We start from the raw sequence: 22,681 nt of genomic DNA, 5'->3' as shown, positions 1-22,681 counted from the left end.
ATATAACGGTTTTAGAAATAAATTAGATAGCTGCGTCAATACAGTTTGAACTCAGAATGATGCTAAATTTTATATATTTTTTTCTATTATCTTTTTATTTTAGGTGCTTATAACAATGCAGGTCTGGTACCATTAGCCAATGTCATAGCTCCAGGTGTGCCCCCGCCACCTCCATATACTCCTAATCCAGTAGCAGCAGGTAAAATCATGTCGTTACGGGGTATTAACAGTCAATAACTTGTACATGGTACACTTGGAGGGGGCAGTTGTGGGATGCGGTGGTATCCTAACAGGGAGCACAGCCCCGGAACATGATGATGGATCTGAGTGCAACATACAGGTTCCACTAAAGCAGCCTCGGCCCACATGTGTGAACACGAGCAGGTTGTAGAAACAAGAACCATTCTTCATGAGCAGGAAACTGACAGGCTGTGGAAAAGCATCACCGACTTAATGCGTGTCGCCATTTGGGCACATTCTGTCTGCCGTGGGAAGGAAAGGCTTGTAAGAAGGTGCTCAGAAGGGCTGGACCTCCCCAGCATATTCCAGTTCAGCCTTTTTCTTTGGGCCCATTGGGAATACGGGATACGAAGTGTAAATATTTTTCTCTATCTTGTCAAATTGTTTTCCAAAAAGACTGCACCTGTTTATACCTACCAGTGAAGGTATGTGAGTGTAGGGTTTCTTCACCCCCTTGCAAAATGGGATATTATCAATTTGGGGCTTTTTTTTTTCTTTTTTACTCTTGCCAATCTGATAAGGCTGATTTAGCTGCTTTCTCCTTTTGTCTGTCTTTTACAAAAGTTTAATTTTTATTTCGATCAGTTATTGTTTATTTGACTCTCCTGAATTTTATGTCTTGTTTAGGAAACCCTTTCCCATTTCAACATTGTGACATCTACATTCTCTAATTACTGTAGTGATTCTTTTTAAACGTAGAGCTTTTCATTCACTTGCCATTTATTTCTGTATATGTGTAGGGTAGGGATAGAACTTAAAGTAAGTTCTGTGTTAATTTAATTCTGCCCTTCCCAGAGACTCAAAGTTACTTTCTAGTGTTTAATAAATTCTTTTTTTCTAGCCAGAGTGGCTCCGTTGGTTGCAGCTGAGTACTCTGACTAAAGTTGCAAAACATTTTTTCCAAAATTTGTCATTTTATTTCTTGCCCTTGTTTATGGTACCTCTTGCCCTTAGAGTTTTACATTTTTGCATAGACAGATAGAGGCTGTGAAAGAAAAGCTGGAACCAAGTTACCTTAGTTTAGAAATTCTTAACCCTAGGTAGTCCAGATAATTTAGGCCTTGTAAGATTCCTACTCCCTCTAGAATTTATTTTCACATAGGGGTGAAATAGAGGTTCATCTTAATTTTTTTTGCAGATGGTAGTCAGTCCATTCATGCCAGCAGTCTTTATTAACTAATCTGTTTTCCCTGGTGATTTGAAATAATACATTTATCTTAAGTTTTCATTTACACACATGGCTCTGTTCTGGGTTGTTTTTTTTTTTTTGCAGTACGTGGGCTTCTCACTGCTGTGGGCTCTCCCGTTGCGGAGCACAGGCTCCGGATGCGCAGGCTGAGCGGCCATGGCTCACGGGCCCAGCCGCACCGCGGCATGTGGGATCCTCTCGGACCGGGACACGAACCCGTGTCCCCTGCATCGGCAGGCGGACTCTCAACCGCTGCGCCACCAGGGAAGCCCTATTTGGGTTCTTTATTCTGTTCCAATCTAGTGACTTTATGTTGTGATGATACCATATTGATTAGATTAGCAGATTTATAGTATATTCTAACATCTGATAAGGCTAGCTTTCTCTCACTATATTTTCATACTTTTCTTATCCATTTTTGGAAATTGGTTCTTCCATCTGAACTTTAAGGTCATTTTATGCAGTTAAAAAGAGTTGAGGGCTTCCCTGGTGGCGCAGTGGTTGGGAGTCCGCCTGCCGATGCAGGGGACGCAGGTTCGTGCGCCGGTCTGAGAAGATCCCACATGACACGGAGCGGCTGGGCCCGTGAGCCATGGCCGCTGAGCCTGTGCATCCGGAGCCTGTGCTCCACAACGGGAGAGGCCACAACAGTGAAAGGCCCGCGTACCGCAAAAAAAAAAAAAAAAAAAGAGTTGAATTTATAGTTACATAGTAATCTGGGGATACTTGACATTTTTACGATATTAAGTTTTACCATTCAATCATATGTATGGCTTTAAATCCTGTCAAATGGTAGTGTTTTTCCCCCAGGCCTTGTAAGAAGTTTTTTTTTGTTTTTTTAATTGAGTTATAGTTGATTTACAATGTTGTGTTAATTTCTGCTTCTTTCAAGAAGATTTTGTTTTCTTCATACAGGTTCTTTGCCTTAGGTTTGTGTCTCAGGATTTTAGAGGGTTTGTTTTTGTTTGTTTGTTTTTGTTACAGTTATCAATGGATATTTTATTTCTAGGTACTTACTACTGATTCCCTATTATACTTTTTTTTTCTTGAAAGTCTCTTGAATTTTCTGGATATAAAATGTCAGCTGACTTACACTTTACTATAACTTCTTTCCCTCTGGCCTTATTGGGTATTGACCCTTATTGGGTCCTCACTCCTTTTCGTTTTCATTTTTCAAAAGTGTTTTGCCTGTATATTTTCAAATTTCTTTTTTTTAGAGTATTGTTCATTTGGCTTTGTTTGTTTAGTTGTTTTGTAAATTATATATAGCTGGAATCTGAGTTTTTAAACCAGTGGGGAAGAGACTTAATAGGAATTTCTGATAATCATAAAAGTTACATATTTGTTCTTAGTCCTTCCATTTTATTTTTGTACTCATTATTATTCTTTTATTCTAGTTTTTAATTTACTTTATTTTTGTTTACTTGGATTAAATTGCTTTTTAATTTTTTAACAACTTTTGTTTCCTTGCCCCTACCCAAGCTTAGAATTTCTGTCTTTAATATCACTAGTGACTGCCTTCATATTCTTAATGGTTGTCAGTGTACAGAAATTAAAAACAGCTGTCCTACGTTCCACGATTGGCTTCCTTACTCCCTCTCTTTTTTCATCAATTTGTGTATTTTGATGGACTACTATACATTTTTCTTTCTGTGCCTATGAACTCATGGCTTAACTGTTTCTTCTATGATGCCCTGTCCTCATATACTCATTCTAATTTTCATCTAGTAGAAAATTTCTCTAAGTAGCTTTTTCAAAAAGGGTGCATGTGTAGGGTTGTAGATGAGAAACCCAATTCCCGTTTTCGTTTCTTTATTAGAACTGTAGTCTCTTTCTATAAGCTTACAAAGAAAATATTCCTTATCTTCAGAGTTCATAAATGTCTTTAATCTTGGTGTTCAGATATTTTGCCAGGATATCTAGGTGTGGATCTTATCGTTGATCTTTCCTGGAACTTTTTAAGCCCTGTGGATATGAAAACTCAAGTCTTTAAAGCTTAGGAAAATTTTGTTCTTATATTTCTTTAATTAATGCTTTTTCATCTGTTCTTTTTTTCTCCTAATACTCTTCTTTTGTACTGTATTTATTTTAAGTCTCTCAGCTATTCATTTATGATACTTTTTTTTTGTATTTTTGCCATTTTAAATGGAATTTTTGTTTATTTTCAACTAAGTAATTTAGCTTTCAGCAATGTTATTTCTAATCTTCATCATTCTTTGCATTTATTAATTTGGAGTTAGATTTTTATATCTAAAGTCTTCATCTTCTCTGCTTGCAGTTTTTTCTTGCAGTATTTTGTATATATATGTTCTTAATCTGCATTACAGGATTTTAAAGTTCTTTTTCTTTCTTTCATGGACTCTCCGTTGATAGACACCATCTGTTCAGTCGTTTATTTATACTAAGTCCCTTAAACAAGCTGTGATCATTTTTGCTCACCATGTCAGGGCTTGGGGGTTCCCTTTGCACCTTATGGCTGTCACACTGTTGGTTTCTCGGGCAGTTATTGTCAAGCCATGCGAGGTCATTTTTTTCCATTGGCATCTTTGACCTGTTTGGTTAGACAGGTCCTTTCCCATGGGGGTGGGGAGGAGTGTGCTTTAGGTTTTCGGTCTCACAGGATTCAAGCCAGCCTCAACTAGGGTAGTTCTCCCTGACACCTCCTAGCGTAGGGTCTTTTCCAGAACTGAGTACAGCAGGTAGGCAGAGCCACTTTCCTTCAGTTTGCTTTGTGATCCACATGGCTTGTGATTCGGGCTCCTCCGACGGCAGTAGATTCTGCCCTCAGCATCCACCTTCCACTTGCAGGCCTCCTCCCTGTTGTAGGCACTGGTGCCCAGCAGTGACTGTCGGCCTAGCCAGTGACAGTGGCTCGTCATTGCCCTCTTGCTGCACTTTCTCCTAGATGGCACACTAAGGCCATCATCTTTCCCCAAAGTTTTCGTAAATGTATCTGTAAAGTAACAGTGTTTGCTTAAAGCCTGCTAAGTTAAGGAGGAATGGTGGGAATCAGTTGCTCATCATCCTAGCAATCTTCATATAGTTACTATGATTTTTGTTTATTTTTTCTTTTTCTATAGGCATATGTTGTTTTCCTAACACAGTATACATACATATCCTGGATTTTTCTTTTTTTGACCCCAGTCTCTGATTATTATGATGGTGAATAATTTGTTTAAAGCTTGAAATCAACTTTTATTTATTTATTTATTTTCACATAGAGAATGAAGACCTTTCCAATCAGTCAAAACCTACACAGAATCCAGGTAAGTACCAAATTTGATCCAGAGATAACTGATGTCCGTCCTGGCTGCCTGCTCTGTTACTCACTGAGATCAGTTTGAGTTGAGTGTATTTGTAATCTTTATGCTTTAGGGAAAGTTCCTGGTTAAAAAATTTAACTAATTGATACTTGCTGAAAGTGGCTTAATGGCAGTACATTTTATACACACAACATGAAATGCACATCCTCACTGGGTTTAAAAATAACCATATGCCTTTGCATCCTGTTTGTAAAACTTCCAAGCAATCAAAGTGCTAGGTGGCATTATATCTGCATTCACTTTATATTATGTGATATTTGAAGCCTCATTTTTTTAAATATATGTGAACAATTTCTTTTTGATAAAAACCCTTTTTGACAAATGTTATGTCAGATATACCTTTTAGACTTGATTATTTCAATAAGTATTTGGGGTAGTGTAATTTAATATAAGAAAAGAAGAAAGAATTTAATTTAAGAAAAGAAGACAGGGCACCAGAGCAGAAAGTGGAGTTGGAAGAGGAAGGCGAGGCGTGGCCCCTGGTGCCTGCAGGCGGCAGCAGCACTGTATCAGTTTATTCTCCCCCTAGTAGAAGATACGCGTGGTCAGGAAAGAGGTGCTTTCCGCTGTGAGACAAAACCTGCACCAATTCTTGTGTAGCAAAGTAGCACATGAATCTGATCGTTATGGTGCATGGTTAGGAGTCTCGGTGGGAGAATTCCATTCCCTAAGAATGTGCCGAAACAGTGCTTTTTAGCTGGTAGATTCTAAGGAGGTAGCATAGCAGGGTGGCAAGGACACCGAGATGTCAGGACATATAGTTTTTGATCCTGGCTCTGGCACCACCCAGCTTTGTAACCTTGAGCAGCTTATGTAGTTTCTATGAAAAAGAGATTAAGGAAACTTCAGCCTTTACGATCAGCTTCATTAAAAGATTTGTTTCTGGGCTTCCCTGGTGGCGCAGTGGTTGAGAGTCCGCCTGCCGATGCAGGGGACGCGGGTTCGTGCCCCAGTCCGGGAAGATCCCACATGCCGCGGAGCGGCTGGGCCCGTGAGCCATGGCCGCTGAGCCTGCGCATCCGGAGCCTGTGCTCCGCAACGGGAGAGGCCACAACAGTGAGAGGCCCGGGTACCGGGAAAAAAAAAAGATTTGTTTCTGAGGAGAAGCAGCAGATTAAGTGTCATAAGTTATTCCTTTGTCATTCCTTTGTTAGGAATAGCACAATTTGTTTTCCTTTGCTGTTACGTTAGCATGATTAAGATTTCTTTTTTCCTTTTTGAACCATATTAAGAAACAAAAATAAATACAAACTAGTATAATGCTTAAGTGCGAGGGTCTCATAGACCTGGGTTCAAATCTTGGTTCTACCACTTCATAGCTGCATGACCTTTTTATCATCATCATCATCATCATCATTACTGTGATAAGGTCTCACTTAATGAGATCTACCCTCTTAACAAATTGTTATGTACATAATACAGTATTGTTAACTGTAGGCACAATGTTGTATAGCTGATCTCTAGAACTTATTCATCTTGCATAACTGAAACTTTATATCCTTTGAACACCACTTAATAGCTGCGTGATCTTTTAACAGGTTGCTTAATCACATCAGGGCTGAGATTGCCCATCTATAAAATAGGGGTGTTAGTGCCTATCTCGGGGGGCGGGGGTTATGTGAGGACAAATGAAATGACAGGTGTAAAGTACTTAGCACAGGACCTAACACGTAGTGTTTTATGGTTAACAACCAAATTAGATGACAGGAAAGTGATATTTCTCCTGGTATGGTTTTCGGGAATTCATTTTTGTTGTGTTCCATTGTAATTGCAGGCACTGTGATTAATAGTACATCGCTTTTGTGTTATTATATGAAAAGATCTCCAACAGAGGCCACTATAAAGAACACTGTGGGACAGCTTGGTTTTACCTTGCCATCTGTCATTAACTACATGGTCCTCAGCATGAAGTTAAATAAGACAGTGAATTCTCAAATGTTTCCCAACCGAATGTTTCCCAACCAATGTTAACCTAAATAATTTTTTGATACATTATTTACACACACAAAACTGGGCATATATTCCTTGTGCTTCTAATTCTTGTAAAACAAATTGAATACAAACAAAGATACAAGTCCATTTTCATATATACTCTAAATTTAAATTGATAGCTATCTTCCTTGATACTAAATTAACTGCTTATGACATGACTGTGGTATGAACTACAGATCTTTTGAGTTTGACGTTTATATATTTATATATTACTATTTGTCAATTCTCCTATCATATTTATTTTCTAAAACAGCTGTAAAATTTGTTGAGCCCAAGGCGGCACCCTTTGGCCATCACTTAGTACAAATGAATTATGTAGAGGTGGGTTTCCTCTGTTCTTTTCCTATGGTCCCTTCTCCACCCACGATTAACACAGTGCACTACTTCATTGACCATGTGAGCTTCCTTATGTCCAGAGTCTTTATTTTGCATAGATTTAAAAATTTAAGTCTTAGTCCATGAAAATGTCTTTCGGTTGATTATCCCTGCAAAAGGAATATTCTCTGTTTACAGCTGAACAGACTCCGATGTGAGTATAGCGGTATAGCATTCCATTTGGCACCAGCAAGATCATCAGAGGCCAACGCTTTCATTAAACTGATTCAGGGAGGAAACCCAGATCATCCCCAAAATGCTTGTATGATTTGTAGAGTTTGTCAGAATGAAAGTATTGTAGCAAACTCTAGAAGTCTTGAGAATAAGTCTTTGGGTGGGTTTGAGGACTTGCAGTTGAGGTAATCATGATATATCTAGTGCAGCAAACACTTATTAAACACACAGATGCCATGCACTGGGCTAGGCGTGAAGACTCTAAAGATGAATTAGTCAAGGCCTTTGCTGCTAAAGGAGCTCCTAGGACCAGCCAAGTAAAGTTAGAGGTTAAGTAGAGGAGTCAATATGAGAGAATGCCTGGGGGAAAAACTGGATAGATTGATCATCTGGAATATTAAATTCAACTCACAGAGTGGCAACCAGGCATACTGGAGAGATGGCCTGAATCCTAGATGGCCTTGTATGCCTCTAAAAATGATGAAATGATGTCCTGAAAGCTCTTAAGAGGGGAAATGACTTGTATTATTACTCTAGACAAGTGGTTTGAGAGAATTAAAAGTACACCAATGCTAATCACAATTAAAGTAAATTCTTTGAATTTTTTAAAGAAAAAATGGGAAACTATGAAAGGAAAGTTTATTTGCTCACTTGTCAAGGCTTCCTCACTGTGAATTGGAAGGCTATTCTGAGCAGAGTCTAGAACTCAGCTGGATCTAACTGAGGCTCCCCGGTGAAAATCAGGGTGATGGAATCTAGCAATGTAGACATTGCAATAGCCTAGTATACCTGTCATTGATTTTCTCTGACATTTGTTAAATATTACAAAAATTTTCATTCATTTCTTTTGAGTTAAAAGTTGACATTTCAGCGTGATGGTAAAATCTTGCCTCTCTTTCTCCCGCCACAGCGTTTTCTGCCCCAGCAAGTCAGCTCTTTTCTCCTCGTGGCTCTAACCCTTCGACACCTGCGGCAACTCCTGTTCCTGCTGCTTCCCCGGTCAAGGCAGTAAATCATCCATCGGCATCGGCCACTGCCGCCCTCCCTGGGATGAACCTGCTGAACACCGTCCTTCCTGTGCTCCCGGGTCAGGTCTCAGCTGTTCATGCACCTCAGCCAACGACGCCCAATCCAACAGTTATCAGAACCCTTTCCTTGCTGGCTGCACCGGTGACTTCTGTTCACAGCACCACATCTGCTCCCGTTCCTTCTGTTTTTTCTGGCCACGTTCCACTGCCAGGTCCTTCTGCCACCCCTACCCCAGCACCTCAGGCCGCATCTACACCTCGGGCCACCCCTGCTTCCAGTGAAACATTTGCTTCTACTTCTGCCCCTTTCACTAGCCTCCCCTTTGCCGCCACCTCTACTGCCGCTTCTACCAACAACCTCGATTCCTCCTCACTGGCATCGGTTTTTGTTGGTCTCCCCTTGACCTTAACACCGACCTCCCAAGGTGTGTCCAACCCGACTCCTTCTGTAATCGCCTGCGGTTCTGCTCCCACTGTTGCCTGTCCACTGGGTGTAAATAATCCCCTTCTGTCTGCTTTAAAAGGCTTTCTGACATCAAATGACACCAACCTCATCAACTCTTCCACGTTACCCTGCGCCGTTACTAGTGGGCTGGCTTCCCTCGCCTCCCTCACTAACCAGAGCTCCGACTCTGCGGCGGCCGCCCTTAACAAGGGCTACGGCCCGCAGCGGGCCTCCACGCCGGGACTGGCCCTGTTCCCGGGCCTGCCCTCGCCGGCGGCCAACGCGGCTTCCACGCCCCCGGCTCTGCCTGCGCCCGCCGCCGCTGCCTCCTCGGGGCCTGCCGGCTGCGGCTCCTCGGCCACCCTGCTGCACGGCCCGCTCGCGAGTCACGCAGACGCGCCCGGTTCGTCGACGCCCGCCGCCACCAGCCTGCCCGTGGTGATCAAGACCGAGCCCGCGAGCCCCACTCCTTCTGCCTTCAGGGGCCCGGCGCCCCCGCCGCCCCCCACCCCCGCTCCGGGCGCGCTGGGCCTGCCAGGGGCGTTGGGGCGGGCGTACGCGGCGGCTTCGGTGCCCGTCAGTTTACCGTCCTGCCTCGCCCCTGCGCTGCCGGGCCTCCCGGGCCTGAGCGCGACCCCGAGCGGCTCAAGCCCCCTGCCCTCCCTCCCGCTGCCTGCGCATGGCTCCTCCGCGCCCATCGCCCCTGTCTTCAGCGCCTTGCCCCCTTTCACTTCGCTGAGCAGCGGCTTCGCCCAGGCTGCCCACCCGCCCCTCGGCGCCCCCGCCTCGTCCGCCCCCACCTGCGCCCCCGGCCCCTCGGCGCCCGCCTCGGCGGCGGCCTTCCCACTCAGCCTGCCCGCCGCCGTGCCCTCACTCTTCTCCGTGGCGCAGGGACCTCTGCCGGCCTCGGCTCCCTCCTACCCCGGCTTCTCCGTCTCCGGCGCGCCCCCCGCGCTGCCCTCGTTCCCGGGGCTGCAGCCGCCGGCCACCGGCGCCGCCACCGCCCCGTCGCCCGCTCCCGTCCTCCCCGGGTTCGCCTCCGCCTTTAGTTCCAGTTTCAACTCCGCTCTGGTTGCGCAAGCCGGGTAGGTGGATGGTCTGGAGGGGAAAGCATCCTTCACCTAACTCGTTCATGCTCTTGTTTTGAAGTCATTCAGATGAAAATCGGCATCCAGTTGTTTGGTGGCGCGAAATTCTGTTTTTCTGGGTCGGCACTTAGGTGCTCGAAAAATGTTTTATGTTAAGATAAATATATAAAATAACAATGCCTGCTCAGATAATTTTAGGATTTGTATTTGGTAATTTATCTTGATTTTAAAACAGCAAACATAAACTCACTGAATTCAAAATAATACACTTTATAACGGAAAGTTTTATATCAGTGAGTGGCTGACTTTTATGGTTCCAACAGGGAACAGATTTTTTTTTTTAACATTTTAAGATAGTATTTGACAAATATAGAAGCACTAGCTTTTATGTCTTATCTGCATTTTTTTCTTTAATTTATTTATTTATTTATTTGACTGTATTGGGTCTTTGTTGCTACACGCGGGCTTTCTTTAATTCTGGCGAGCAGGGACTGCTCTTCCTTGCGGTGCGCGGGCTTCTCATTGCGGTGGCTTCTCTCGTTGAGGAGCACGGGCTCTAGGCGCACAGGCTTCAGTAGTTGTGGCTCGCGGGCTCTAGAGTGCAGGCCCAGCAGCTGTTGCTCACGGGCTTAGTTGCTCTGAGGCGTGTGGGATCATCCTGGACCAGGGCTTGAACCCGTGTCCCCTGTATTGGCAGGTGGATTCTTAACCACTGTGCCACCAGGGAAGTCCCCTTATTTGCGTTTTGACCTGTTCTTCTATCGTTTTAGCTTATCATCTGGACTTCAAGCTGCAGGCAGTTCTGTTTTTCCAGGCCTCTTGTCCCTCCCTGGTATCCCTGGGTTTTCCCAGAATCCTTCACAATCATCCTTGCAGGAATTACAGCATAATGCAGCCGCACAGTCAGCATTGTTACAGCAGGTAAGTAGGCAATGCCTGGTGGAAATAGAACGGTAACGTGTAACGTAGCTTCTGTAGTGATAACCTTGCAATACAGATAAATAGTGATATTTCGGCACTGGCCAAAAAAATGGCTCTTAGCAGAACATCTGGAGATTTGATGATTAATTCTCCCAGAATCTGCAAATTATTCTTGTTTTCCTTCAGAAGGGTAACAAAGGTGGTAGAGTATCTTCATCTGTAAGAATTGTTTTTCCTGCTTACAGACTTTTTAGCTGGTCTTCTACAGTTTAAGCTAAAATAATGGACCATTAAGGCGAATTTTCTCTAGAAAACCTGCTGATTTTTTTTTAAAGGATATTAAACATTTTAAAGACATTTCTATGCACCTCTACATCTGAAGAAGTTTGAACGTTTCTTACAAATTTCAGGAGACTGAACAGACTTCCCTTGCCCCAACGTTTTTTCTTTCTTTCCTGGTTTAAATATCTGTAGTGTGGGACAGGCCAAAGCAAGTACAGGCCTGGTTGAATTTGGAACTCTGCTAACCTGTGTGTTCATCTCTCCATCAGGTCCACTCAGCTTCAGCTCTGGAAAGCTACCCAGCTCAGCCGGATGGGTTTCCTAGTTATCCTTCAACACCAGGAACACCGTTTTCTTTGCAACCAGGCCTGTCCCAGAGTGGGTGGCAGTGAATACATTTAAATGCATATTCTCCTCCAGGGCAACATCAGAATCGCCTGAGGACTGCAGTGAACAATTGGACACACAAATGTGCAGTTGGCCAAAAGTCAGGAAATGAGGATGAGGATAATCCTGGGGAAATTGGGATAAGAGCTTAAAAAACGTCGTTACATTTTTTAAAAATGGTTTTAAGTATGGACATTCCCCTATGTAAATATGCTGACAATAAATTGTATGGAGAATAGTATTTTTAAAAGTATTTGGGGGGCTTCCCTGGTGGCGCAGTGGTTGAGAGTCCGCCTGCCGATGCAGGGGACACGGGTTCGTGCCCCGGTCCGGGAAGATCCCACATGCCGCAGAGCGGCTGGGCCTGTGAGCCATGGCTGCTGAGCCTGCGCGTCCGGAGCCTGTGCTCCGCAACGGGAGAGGCCACAACAGTGAGAGGTCCGCGTACCGCAAAAACAAACAAAAAAGTATTTGGGGACTTTTCACCTCCCACCCTATGAAATTTTGAATCATGTATATGATCTATGTAAGAAGAATACTAAAGAGGTTGAACTCTTTATAGCCGAATACAGCCTTAAATCTGCTTGTACAGCATCCACTGACAGAAGTAATAGTCGTGCCTCAGACTTAACGGGTTGCATGTGGCCTTGGGGGAGTTACTACCCTTGGTATGCAAGAGTGCTTCCTATTAGCATCACTGGAACTCAGTATCCGTACTCCATGTGTATCCACAAAAGGGAACTTGAGACCCACCGTTATTTTTAACTTCTGACATTAATGATCATATGTGTACTGCTGAATTTAACTCAGTGTATTTCAGGTAAGTGAAAATGGTGCTTAATATAGTCTTTAGAATGACTTTCAGGTGTTTTCAACTAAAAACATATATATCCAGAACTACTTTCTTACAGAAATACAAGTAAGGCTTGTGATAATTTGCCTTCAAAACTTATTTCTTAATCTCAGCAGTATCCAAATGAGTGAGGAACATTTGACTGACCCTTGGGCCACCTCTATTACTCATTGTACTCTGGAAGCTCTTGGTGAATGTTTACAATCATGGGATGTAGTATTTCTATTTGTACTTAGAATCACATGCTTACCTAGAATAATTATGTGACAACAGATAGAAAGACTTGCTCTGTTAGTAAATATGCAGTGTGTACTCTATTTAAGGTTCTGTGCTAGTATAACACGATTGAATGTCATTAAGTGTAACAGCTGCCGCATTTGGGGGACAGGGCAGTAGGGAGAATGATTTCCAATCCTGTGATTAAAAGTATAAACCATAGAATCTACTGTAGTACATTTCATCATCTAGAAGTTTTACTTTTATAAAGATGGTGTCTAGAAGATGTTGCTAATGTATTTTCCTTCAACCTGGGGAAAAAACTTTTTAAGTATATTAATATTCCTGTATGGTTAGTTTTTAACAATTTTTTAAAATAAACCTTATGGATACGACATACTTTACGTGTTTTATTCAATGCTTGGGTAAGTGTTTTAAGTTTTTGTGCTGGAGCTAATATATAGAACATTTTTGTCTGAATTTAGTTGAAAGTCAGTATCTACTACTGATGCTCATTCCTTTAAATAATATCTCACGTGAAACTTATAACCAACACTTGACACAGACTATTTATGCCTTTAATTATCTTTGAACACAGAATATAACCTCATAGTTAATTTTATGCCATTTCTTAGAAGTTGTCATTTGTTCTTTTTTAGTCTACATTCATAAAACATTTTAAAGATTATATTGTATATTGTACATTCATTGCTTATATATGTTGACCGTTCATTTAGAAAAAAGTTACTGAATGAGTAATCTTTCTATGGTGCTGCTACTACAAGGTTTATTTCTACTGTTCTATAAGCCCCTTCTCATCATAGCAAAGGAATGACATCCTGCTCGTCTTGTAGATGTATTCCTGGCATCTTCTACATATTCAGCACTGAAAAATGAAGAGAGCATTTTTGGAGCAGTTGCAGTCATTACTGGGGCCTGGTTTTATGTGTCTCACACCCTATGAGGTAAGGACCAGCAACCTAACCAACCAGATAAAGAAGCCAAGATGTAAGTCACAGTGAGTAAAGGGTAAATTTGAACCAAGCATTTACCACCAATACCAGGCCACTTGTACTACCAAGTGCTGTGAACATACATAGGAGGGAGATGACCTTACTGCCTGAGGGAATCTAGAAAGATTTCTCAGTGACATTCAAGTCTTAAAGGGTGAATAAGAATGAACATACTTTATAAAGGCACAAAGTGTGACAGACTATTGAAGTAAGATAATCATACAACTGGATAGAGTTGAATGAGGTTTGTAGTTTGAATGAATCTAAAAAAAAAGCAAGGGAGGGACCTCATGGTCAATGACCTTGAAAGCCATGCTGAGGGGCAGGGCGTTTGCTCTATGGTCAACAGCTTGGAAATTTATTAGAAAGCACTTTGCAAACATCAGGCTGCAGCATGCAGGTTGGATTAGAGATAGTAAACTGTATTGTTACTGCAGAGATTCCAATATGCAGACAGGGAGGACTGCCATTATGAAAAGGCAATAGAAGTGGACCTCTCTGGCCTCTTTCCATAAAGGCCTGTAGTCTTCATAGAATTTGGAAACACAGTCAATTCATGTAATTGATTAACCTTAATTTTAAGCTTCACCACTTGATTTGCTAGATGGGTCTAGTCTGTGCATTTATAAAATATAGTTACTGTCACCGAATTTTAGAAAAGACTTTACACCACATCAGATTTAATGAGCCTTTGTTGTTTTTAAAGGTGACACAATAGTAGTAAACAATGTCTAATTTGGTTCAGCTAAAAGATGAAGTATTGGCCAATATCAGCAGGTAAGTTGGGGAGAATGATCAAAATTAACATCTCCCCAAGGTCCTAGTACTCAGGAGGGGCATTATGATAAGTTTTCAATTTCAATTTAAAATTTAATTTATGCCCAATAAAGTTTATGGTAAGAGTTAAAAGTCATCAGTGTTGGGCTTCCCTGCTGGCGCAGTGGTTGAGAGTCCGCCTACCGATGCAGGGGATACGGGTTCGTGCCCTGGTCCGGGAGGATCCCACATGCCGCGGAGCCTGCGCGTCCGGAGCCTGTGCTCCGCAACGGGAGAGGCCACAACAGTGAGAGGCCCGCATACCGCAAAAAAAAAAAAAAAAAAGTATTGGATGAATGAGAATGAATAAGACAGAATGGATGATGTATATTGATGAAAAGTTAATGAAATCAGAGAACTTCATCATTTAAAGAACAAGGAACATTTTCCTAAGGGACCATCAAAAGTCCTGGAACAGATGTGTGCATCTTAAGAGATGGTGGTGGGTACATCTGGCGGAAGAGTGTTCCTGAAACCAGAAGCTTCAGAAAGGAGAGAGGCCTGTGGCTAGAGTGGATGGTTTCAAGATCCCTTTGTGCTCAAAGATGAACGTTCAGGGAAAATAAAATGTACATCTTTGGGGATGGCATCCTGCCTGTCAAGAGTAGGAACAGAATTAAGGCTTTTAAAAACATAGCTGTCCTACTCTGGGAATATTGCCAATATTTTGAAATAACTGTAAATGGAAAGTAACCTTTAAAAATTAAAAAAATTTAAATTAGAAAAAATAGCTGTTCTCATTTCAGGACTTTGCCTAGTTGAGGAACTGAAAGAATGAAGGTTTAGAAACACACAGAAAAATCTTCATCAGTAGTGCATTCTGGCAATTCTCAATCTGATTTATCCCTACCTCCCACTCCCCCTTGACAAAGGGGAGAAAATTCCATTAACTGGCCCATGTATGGTTTAATATCATTAGCAAAGGAAGAGGAAACATTGCAAATGGGTTTATGTTTCATTCATTTCCTGAGGCTCCTGGCTAGGGACTCAGCATGTCCTAGATGTTCCTTAGTTGTTGAAATCATTCTTGCTTTCTAGGCTGAGATATTTGGAACATTTTGCAGGAAGAAGAAAAACAGTTGTTTAGTCATCTTCCAAGGGGATGCGTTTGTTGTAAGTGCTCTGGAGACTTTCCAACCACCACCAGGGAACAATTATTGTTACTGTTGTTTTGAACCTTGCACCTCAGTGACTGGTGGTGCTGGTGTAAGTGGTATCTAGCCAATATTAAGGGGAAATGGATTTAGAAATTAACTAAACCGGCACTTCCAAAACACGTTGTTTTCATGACTTTGGAGGGTCATCTGTTTCGGAGGGAAAGCAGCTTCCTGTTCCAGGGAAAGACTGTCTATGATCTATTCTCAAGAAATGATGGAAACAGGAAGTTTTCATGTTGCTCTTTCCATTAGAGGTTAGTCCCAAAGTGAAGGTGACATGGTGATCAAGCAGAGGCCAGGAGGAAGCAGTGGAGTCTATGGATTGATAGTACAGAACCAGGAACGGACCTCGAGTTTTCAAATTTGCAGCAAACTGGAGAAGCGTTAGACAAGGGAGAGAAGGGACGTGATAAATGTTTGAACACATCCAATCACTAAGCAATCTTCTACTCAGCTGAAACAAGGGGAAAAGACGATATTGTGAAAATTAACCCAGCATTCCCATTTTTAGAAAGAAGACAGCTGAGTCCTGAGAAATACAGCTCAGCTTCCATTCATGGGATAATAGTTATGATGTATTAATGCCAGTCATTATTCTGAGTATTTTTTTTTTTTGGCGGTGCCGGGTGGCATGTGGGATCTTAGCTCCCCAACCAGGGATTGAATCCGTGCCCACTGCAGTAGAACTGTGGAGTCTTAACCACTGGACTGCCAGGGAAGTCCCTATTCTGAGTATTTTACATGCACTGTTTCACATATTTGTCACACAGACAACTCTGGTAAAGACCACCAGCATGCCCATTTTACAGATGAAAAGAAAAAAATGAAACATGAAGGGGTTAAGTTACCCAGTGTCACACAGCTAGTTCATGGTAGAGCCAGGATTTCTTTAAATCCAGGCAGCGTGAGCCCAGAGTCTACTTCTTAACCACTATGCCTGTAGTATCATTTCCACATCAAGCCACAACCAAGGACGTATGAGGAGAAAGCAGAGGAAAGTATTCGAAAGCTGAAAGTCTCTGACTCTGTGCATGCATGTGTGTCTGTTTTGATCTGTTTCTGGTCCCCAGCCTCCTTTCCCCAAGTTCTGATATTCCATACTAATGCTTATAATTACCAACTGTGCATGACAGCCCTGCCTGGTTATTACCGTAATTTGAGTTTGTGGAGAAGGCAGTTATGAATCAAGTAGTTGGCAAAAGTAACCCACAATCTGGGAGGTTTTTTCAGATGAAGTTGCTAAGAAGAAAATAACTACATGGTTGGGAGAAAAGAAAAGACTAGAAAAGATAAGCTGGGAAATATCAGAGGTTGTTTTGTGTTGTTTTGTTTCCACAAACAAAATATTATTTGGAATATTGATATGAGAAAGATGAACATTAGAAAATTAGAAGGTTGGTGCTTTCGGTATTGGAATGAGTGCAATATTGCCCTTGTTTCTGAGTAATATGATGAAGTAAAGACTCCTGGGACAGGAGCCCAGGGATCTGGATTCGAGAAAGAACTTTGCCATTTGTGAGCTGTTATCTTTGATAAATTACTTATTCATGCATTCAGCAAGTGACTGTTGGATGACAGTTATGTGTCTGCATTGTTCTAAATGCTGCAGGTGCTGTGTTAAATAACAGACCCAGCCAGCCACTCCCCTCATGGAAGTTATAATGTAGCGTAGGAGTCAGCAAACATTTTCTGTAAAGGGAAAGATAGTAAATATGTTAGGTTTTGCAGGCTATACAGTCTCTATAGCAACTACTCAATAGGTAGGTTTAGTGCAAAAGTGACCAAAGACAATATAGAAACAAACAGACGTGGCCGTGTTCCAATAACGTTTTATTTACAAAAATTGGTGGTAGAGCAAATTTGCCCAGCAGGCTATAGTTACCCAACCCCTGGTCTAGAGGAAGAAACAAACATGAACCAAAGAATTATGCATATGGTAATGTGCAAAGGCCCTGTGGCACAGAAGACACATATAGGTTAGTGGGATTGACAGAAGGCCAATCGGGCTCTTGCTAAGTGCGTGAGGGGAGTATCATGTGAGTGAGGCTGGAAAGGGAAGGAGAGACAGACTAGCAGGTCCTTTAGGATACTTAGGATTCTCATCTTTACATGTTAATAATTGGCAGTCATTGGATTATTTTAAGCAGGATGGAGATATGATCAGATTTGAGTTTCAAAAGATCACTCACGCACACACAAATCACTCACTGCAGTGTGTAAAATGCATTGGATGAAATTTTCTCATCTGAAACATGAGGATGGAGATACGTGCCATGTGTATCGGACAGTTCATAATGATAAACAAGTTGCACACATTGCATAGAAGTGTTTTATAAAATATAAATTATATAGAAAACTACATAGTAATGTTTTACAAGAAGCAACACAGTCAGAAGTTCATATACGTAGTTTTGAGTTCTCTCTATGAACAATGGCAGCCTGAACTCATGAAAGAGGTCATTTTGTTTATGTTAACAGGCTTCCTTCACCAGGGTACCTACTCCTCAGGGTGCTCACGGAAGAGGAGGAACTTCTCTCACTCTCATTCTGCTCTGCCTTCTCTGAAGCACACCTGGGTGCTGCCTGGAGCCCAGGTCTGGCTCCAAACCTATGAATATTTGCCAAGTATAAAAGCGTCTCAAGAATGAGATGGATCCTGGGGCATCCTCCCCAGAGAAACAGGATAAAGAGAATTTAGTGGGTAAGTTCCTTTTTTCCTGCCTTAAGTTTGTTTTATGTATATTAAGCAAAGTGAGAGTTGTATCGTTATAGAGAGCGAGCGAGCACGAGGTAGGTTAATACATTATTGAGATTGGCTTCAATTTCATTTAGAGCCCAGGATTTTGGATTCATTGCTTATCATGGTTTTATTTGCTTCTTGAAGAGCAGTCTATGACATGCCCTTTTTCTTAAGTGTTAGATAGAATTTGTGTTTATCTTTGTATTCATATTTTTTGCATTAACTAGCAAAGACATATTGAACAAGCCAAAATTTACCCAGTTTCAAATATCATCTGATGATGCTTTGATTAAACAGAAAAGTTGGTTTGAGGTCCACCATGTTTGATACATGGAGAGAAGTTGAAGAAGATAAAACTTAGCCTGTAATTACCAACTGCCTCCGTGAATGTTAATGGCTCTTCTGTATTGTAAAGCATTTTTCTCATGTTTTTTATATATATATATATATATTTTTTTTTTTTTTTTGCGGTACGCGGGCCTCTCACTGCTGTGGCCTCTCCCGTTGCGGAGCACAGGCTCTGGACGCGCAGGCTCAGTGGCCATGGCTCATGGGCCCAGCCGCTCTGCGGCATGTGGAATCTTCCCGGACCGGGGCACGAACCCGTGTCCCCTGCATCGCCAGGCGGACTCTCAACCACTGCGCCACCAGGGAAGCCCTCACGTTATATTTTTAAATGCTACAATAATTCTGAGGTAGATTTTTTTATAACCTTATTTTATGGTGGAGAAAATTGAGTCTTGGAGAGTTTATAAACTTGTTGAAGGTCCAGAAAGTGATGATGATGGTGGTGGTGGTGGTGGGGTGTGTGTGTCCTAACCCGTGCTCTATACTTTATGTTGCTAAAGAAGTCATAGTGCAGGTTAGAAATAGAGAACGCATTTGTCATTATTAGCTTGTAAAAGAAAGTATACATTTAGAGGTATATACCTGGATTGACAAAGAAACTTTTCTCGTGAAGTTGACCTAGCAACGTGGGTATACTGGAGGCAGTGAACATCATTTGGAAGGTGCAAGTCGGGGGGTCTCTTCGAGGGTACCCTTGATTATCTTTTTAAACAAGAAGTTTCATGAGACATTTTAGTTTCCGTTTAACAGGTTGAGACGTCAACTGGATAAATGGCACGATTGAAGCTGTATCACCAGCGAAATATTTTAAAGTGCTCATGGGTTTACTTGGTGCTGGTTTTTGACTATAATGACAAACCCGCCCTATCACAGATCAAACCGAAATGGGCTTATTATGTTACAAATTCTATTTCATATGCTTTAGGCAGTTTGTGAGATGCAATATCAGTCCTTCTCTGAGATTTGTGGGATAAGTTTGCCCTTGCCCTCCTCCTTCTTGGACACATTAACAAGACAACATCATTTGGTTCTTCAAGCTGTACAGAAATTTCCACTCATAATGTTGCGAGAATTAAATGAATAAATGAGTCTTAGTTATCACCCCCAGGTTTGTCCTAGCTTTCGAAAGCCATTAGGGTGCATCTCTTCCTGACTCCAAGTTCGGTGATGTCACAAGGGTAGATCAGAATGTACAGAACGCTGTAAGTTAGGGCTTTTCCCCCAGCGTCCTCACTGTTATTAGTACACCACTACTCACTAGCCTCGGCCATAAAGTCCTACCCCTTTCTTTTTTTCTTTCTTTTTTTTCTTTAAGAGTTAAAGTGAAGTTAATTGGAATCTTGATCATCTCAGTCTTAGAAATCTTCTCAATGTCAATGTGCAAAGGAATTTTCCTGGACAGTTTTTTAAAGCTCAGAGCAGTCCTCACCTCCAGAAGTTCTCCTCCTTAGGTCTGCGATGGACTTGAGAGTTTGCCTCCAAGTAAATTCCTAAGCTCATGAGGTTGCCAGACTGAGACCACACTTTGAGTCGCACGGTATTTCTTTTCAGCAATTCTGCATTTTTCCTTAAAAAAGTTCTTGACGCAAGCTGTGTGCATACTTCAGAGAAAAAGGCAGGAGGACAGATAATTTACAGGTGATGAAAAGATAGTGTTTACCCGTTGGGTTTCACTTCAGATTTTATGTTCGGTGCTTAAAATCCTTGATTCGCTGGAGAAAGAGCCAGGAAGTTGCTGAGACTATTTTACTGACTGTATCTCCACAGGATCGGAAGTGAACAGAAAAGAGGGAAGAATTTGTAATACTATTGATCTCCCCAGGTCCAGGGAGGGTGCCTGTTCTTATTGCACACACCTTTCATTTTTCCCCTGAGAAGCACCTGGTCTTTTATGCTCTGAAAACACAGAGTACTTTTTTTTTTACTTGACATGATTAGTTTTCATTTTAAAATTGCTTTTTAAAATTATAAAGGTAGCAAAAAATAAGAAAACTCTGAGAAGTATAAACCAGTCACACTTCCATCACTCAGAATTAATCCCTGTTAATATTTTGGTTAATTTTTATCCAATATTTTTTCTAAGCATATTGTTTTTGCTAAGAGAGATCATACCGTCTGTATAATTTTGCATCCTACTACTTCTTTCTTCTAACAATATACCATAGCAATTTTCTCATGTTTTTGTACCTTAAAAGATTTTATAATATGATATTGTGTAGCTGTATCATGATTTGCTTAATTATCCCTCCATTGTACTTTCAGGGTGTTTTTGATTTACCACTCTTATAAATAACACTATCGCGAGAATGGGCATAAATCTTCAGGACAAAGTATTTGCACTTGTTGCTATTGGTGGTTATTTCAGACACGAAGGGGGGCTGGCGAGAGAGGAGAATGATGCAAGGAAAACATTTTCTCTTTATTTTCTTCTTATACCGGTGTGGGGGGCTGAGGGTGTAAGATAGTACGTATGAAGGAGAAAATGCAAAGATGTACGTGTGGTTCTCAGGTTAACTGACTCTCTTGAAAGCAAACAGAATCTCCTCTGATGGATCGTTATTTCCAAACAAGAAGCTTCAAACAGATCAATAAGTCTATCTTGTTGCTGGGCATCATTCTTGATAGTTCAAAGCATCGAGGGTGCCGCCCGCTTCATTCATTCAATGAATGAATCCAGAATCTACTGTGTATCAGGAGACAGAGATGTAAAAATAAAACGCCTGCTCCCAAAGCACTAAAAATCTACAGGAAAGTTAACTAAAAATTACAGTGTACTATGAAAAGTGATGATAGAGGGTGTTTTAGAAACTCAGTAGAGGAGCTCCCAAAGGTGAAGGTAAGATTGGAAAATCTTCCTAGAAAAGCAGGTGCGAGAAAGGAGAATGTGGGATGTGAATGGGGGTCTGGGGGACACAAAGGCCCATGCGAGGCAAAAAGTATGTGAGGACTTTGGTGCTTTCTCTACCGCAGGGGATGTTTATGTGCTGTTGGCATGTGCCCTAGTCACCTAGACCCAGAAGTGAGAGAGCACAGCACTGCCACTTGAAAAGCTCAACTACGGGTAAGCTAAGAACCCCTGTGTCAAGCCTGGTCTTTGAACGGCAGGTTTGGGAGTTGCTGCTGCATTTGACTGGTGGGATGGAGCCCCACTGGATTTACCATGAGGAAGCTGCCGGGCAAGCTGCCTCTGGCGGAGGGGGAGGTCACGAAGCGGGGCGCACGAGGGGGCTTTAATTGTGTTGGCAATGCTTAAATTCTTTAGCTGAAAGGGGGTATATAAGGTATGAAAAACATTATTTTTACACCTTTTTGAACATTCCATTTCAAAATATATTTTAACTCTTTCTTAAAAAGACCAAATGGTAAAAAAGAAACTTGGTATAACCGTGTCTGAAGTTCATGTAACTACTAAGCTCAGATCATCCTTCTGTAGTTGAGATGTAAATCTGACAGTTTAGAAGACTCTTGGGATTATGGAATTTTGTAGTCCTAGGAGTACAAGGGTGATAAAATCATCATCTAGCTCTGATTTGGTAGTTCTGCACCAAAAATCTTGTGTGTCTCTCTCTCCCTCTCTCCCTCTATCTTTTTTAAGGTTCTAAAAGTTATCTGAAAGAACTTATACAGTCAGTGACCAGATCGCTTTAGGAGGTAGAAACCTGCAGGGGTTAGGGTTTTATTGCGTGTTCTCCTTGCAAATGCAGTTCTTGCGCATAGAGAGGAGTCATCATCTGGATGGAACAGAACATCCACAAGTGATATTCAGAATTCCATCTGGAAAAATAAATCAATAAAGGAAAATTTAAAAAATATTCAGTTGTCAAAGCAAAATTGAACCAGACAAAATTAAACAGGCAAGAAAGCAAAACCTTAGACAAGCTTACTGCCATAGGAGAGAAGCCAAACCTCAATCTGAACCAACAGCACTGAAACAAAGGGGTGTGGAGTTTTGGGGGTTTTTGTTATTGTTGTTGTTGTTTCTGGCCACGTCACAAAGCTTTTGGGATCTTAGTTCCTCGACCAGGGATTGAACCCGGGCCCCAGCGGAGAAATCACTGAGTCCTAACCACTGGACTGCTAGGGATTCCCCAGGA

The 22,681-nt window shown here is 41.8% G+C and overlaps 2 protein-coding genes across 2 annotated transcripts in view; both read left to right on the top strand.

Annotated features, from left to right (window-relative positions):
* PROSER1 (proline and serine rich 1) overlaps positions 1-12,908 on the top strand; it is a 28,835-nt gene extending 15,927 nt beyond the window's left edge. Inside the window, exons 10-14 of the mRNA XM_060128685.1 lie at positions 104-199; positions 4,651-4,695; positions 8,204-9,851; positions 10,625-10,775; positions 11,327-12,908. Coding sequence (XP_059984668.1) covers positions 104-199; positions 4,651-4,695; positions 8,204-9,851; positions 10,625-10,775; positions 11,327-11,449 — 2,063 coding nt within the window. The 3' untranslated portion in view covers positions 11,450-12,908. The remainder of the gene's footprint in view (positions 1-103; positions 200-4,650; positions 4,696-8,203; positions 9,852-10,624; positions 10,776-11,326) is intronic.
* Positions 12,909-13,282: 374 nt separating this feature from the next.
* Positions 13,283-22,681, top strand: part of STOML3 (stomatin like 3) — a 37,177-nt gene continuing 27,778 nt past the window's right edge. Inside the window, exons 1-2 of the mRNA XM_060129024.1 lie at positions 13,283-13,478; positions 17,978-18,200. Coding sequence (XP_059985007.1) covers positions 18,149-18,200 — 52 coding nt within the window. The 5' untranslated portion in view covers positions 13,283-13,478; positions 17,978-18,148. The remainder of the gene's footprint in view (positions 13,479-17,977; positions 18,201-22,681) is intronic.

The sequence above is a fragment of the Lagenorhynchus albirostris genome, chromosome 18 (genome assembly GCF_949774975.1).
Source record: "Lagenorhynchus albirostris chromosome 18, mLagAlb1.1, whole genome shotgun sequence".
NCBI lineage: Eukaryota > Metazoa > Chordata > Mammalia > Artiodactyla > Delphinidae > Lagenorhynchus > Lagenorhynchus albirostris.
Note: the sequence above shows the minus strand (reverse complement) of the source record. Positions and strands in the feature narration are given on the sequence as shown.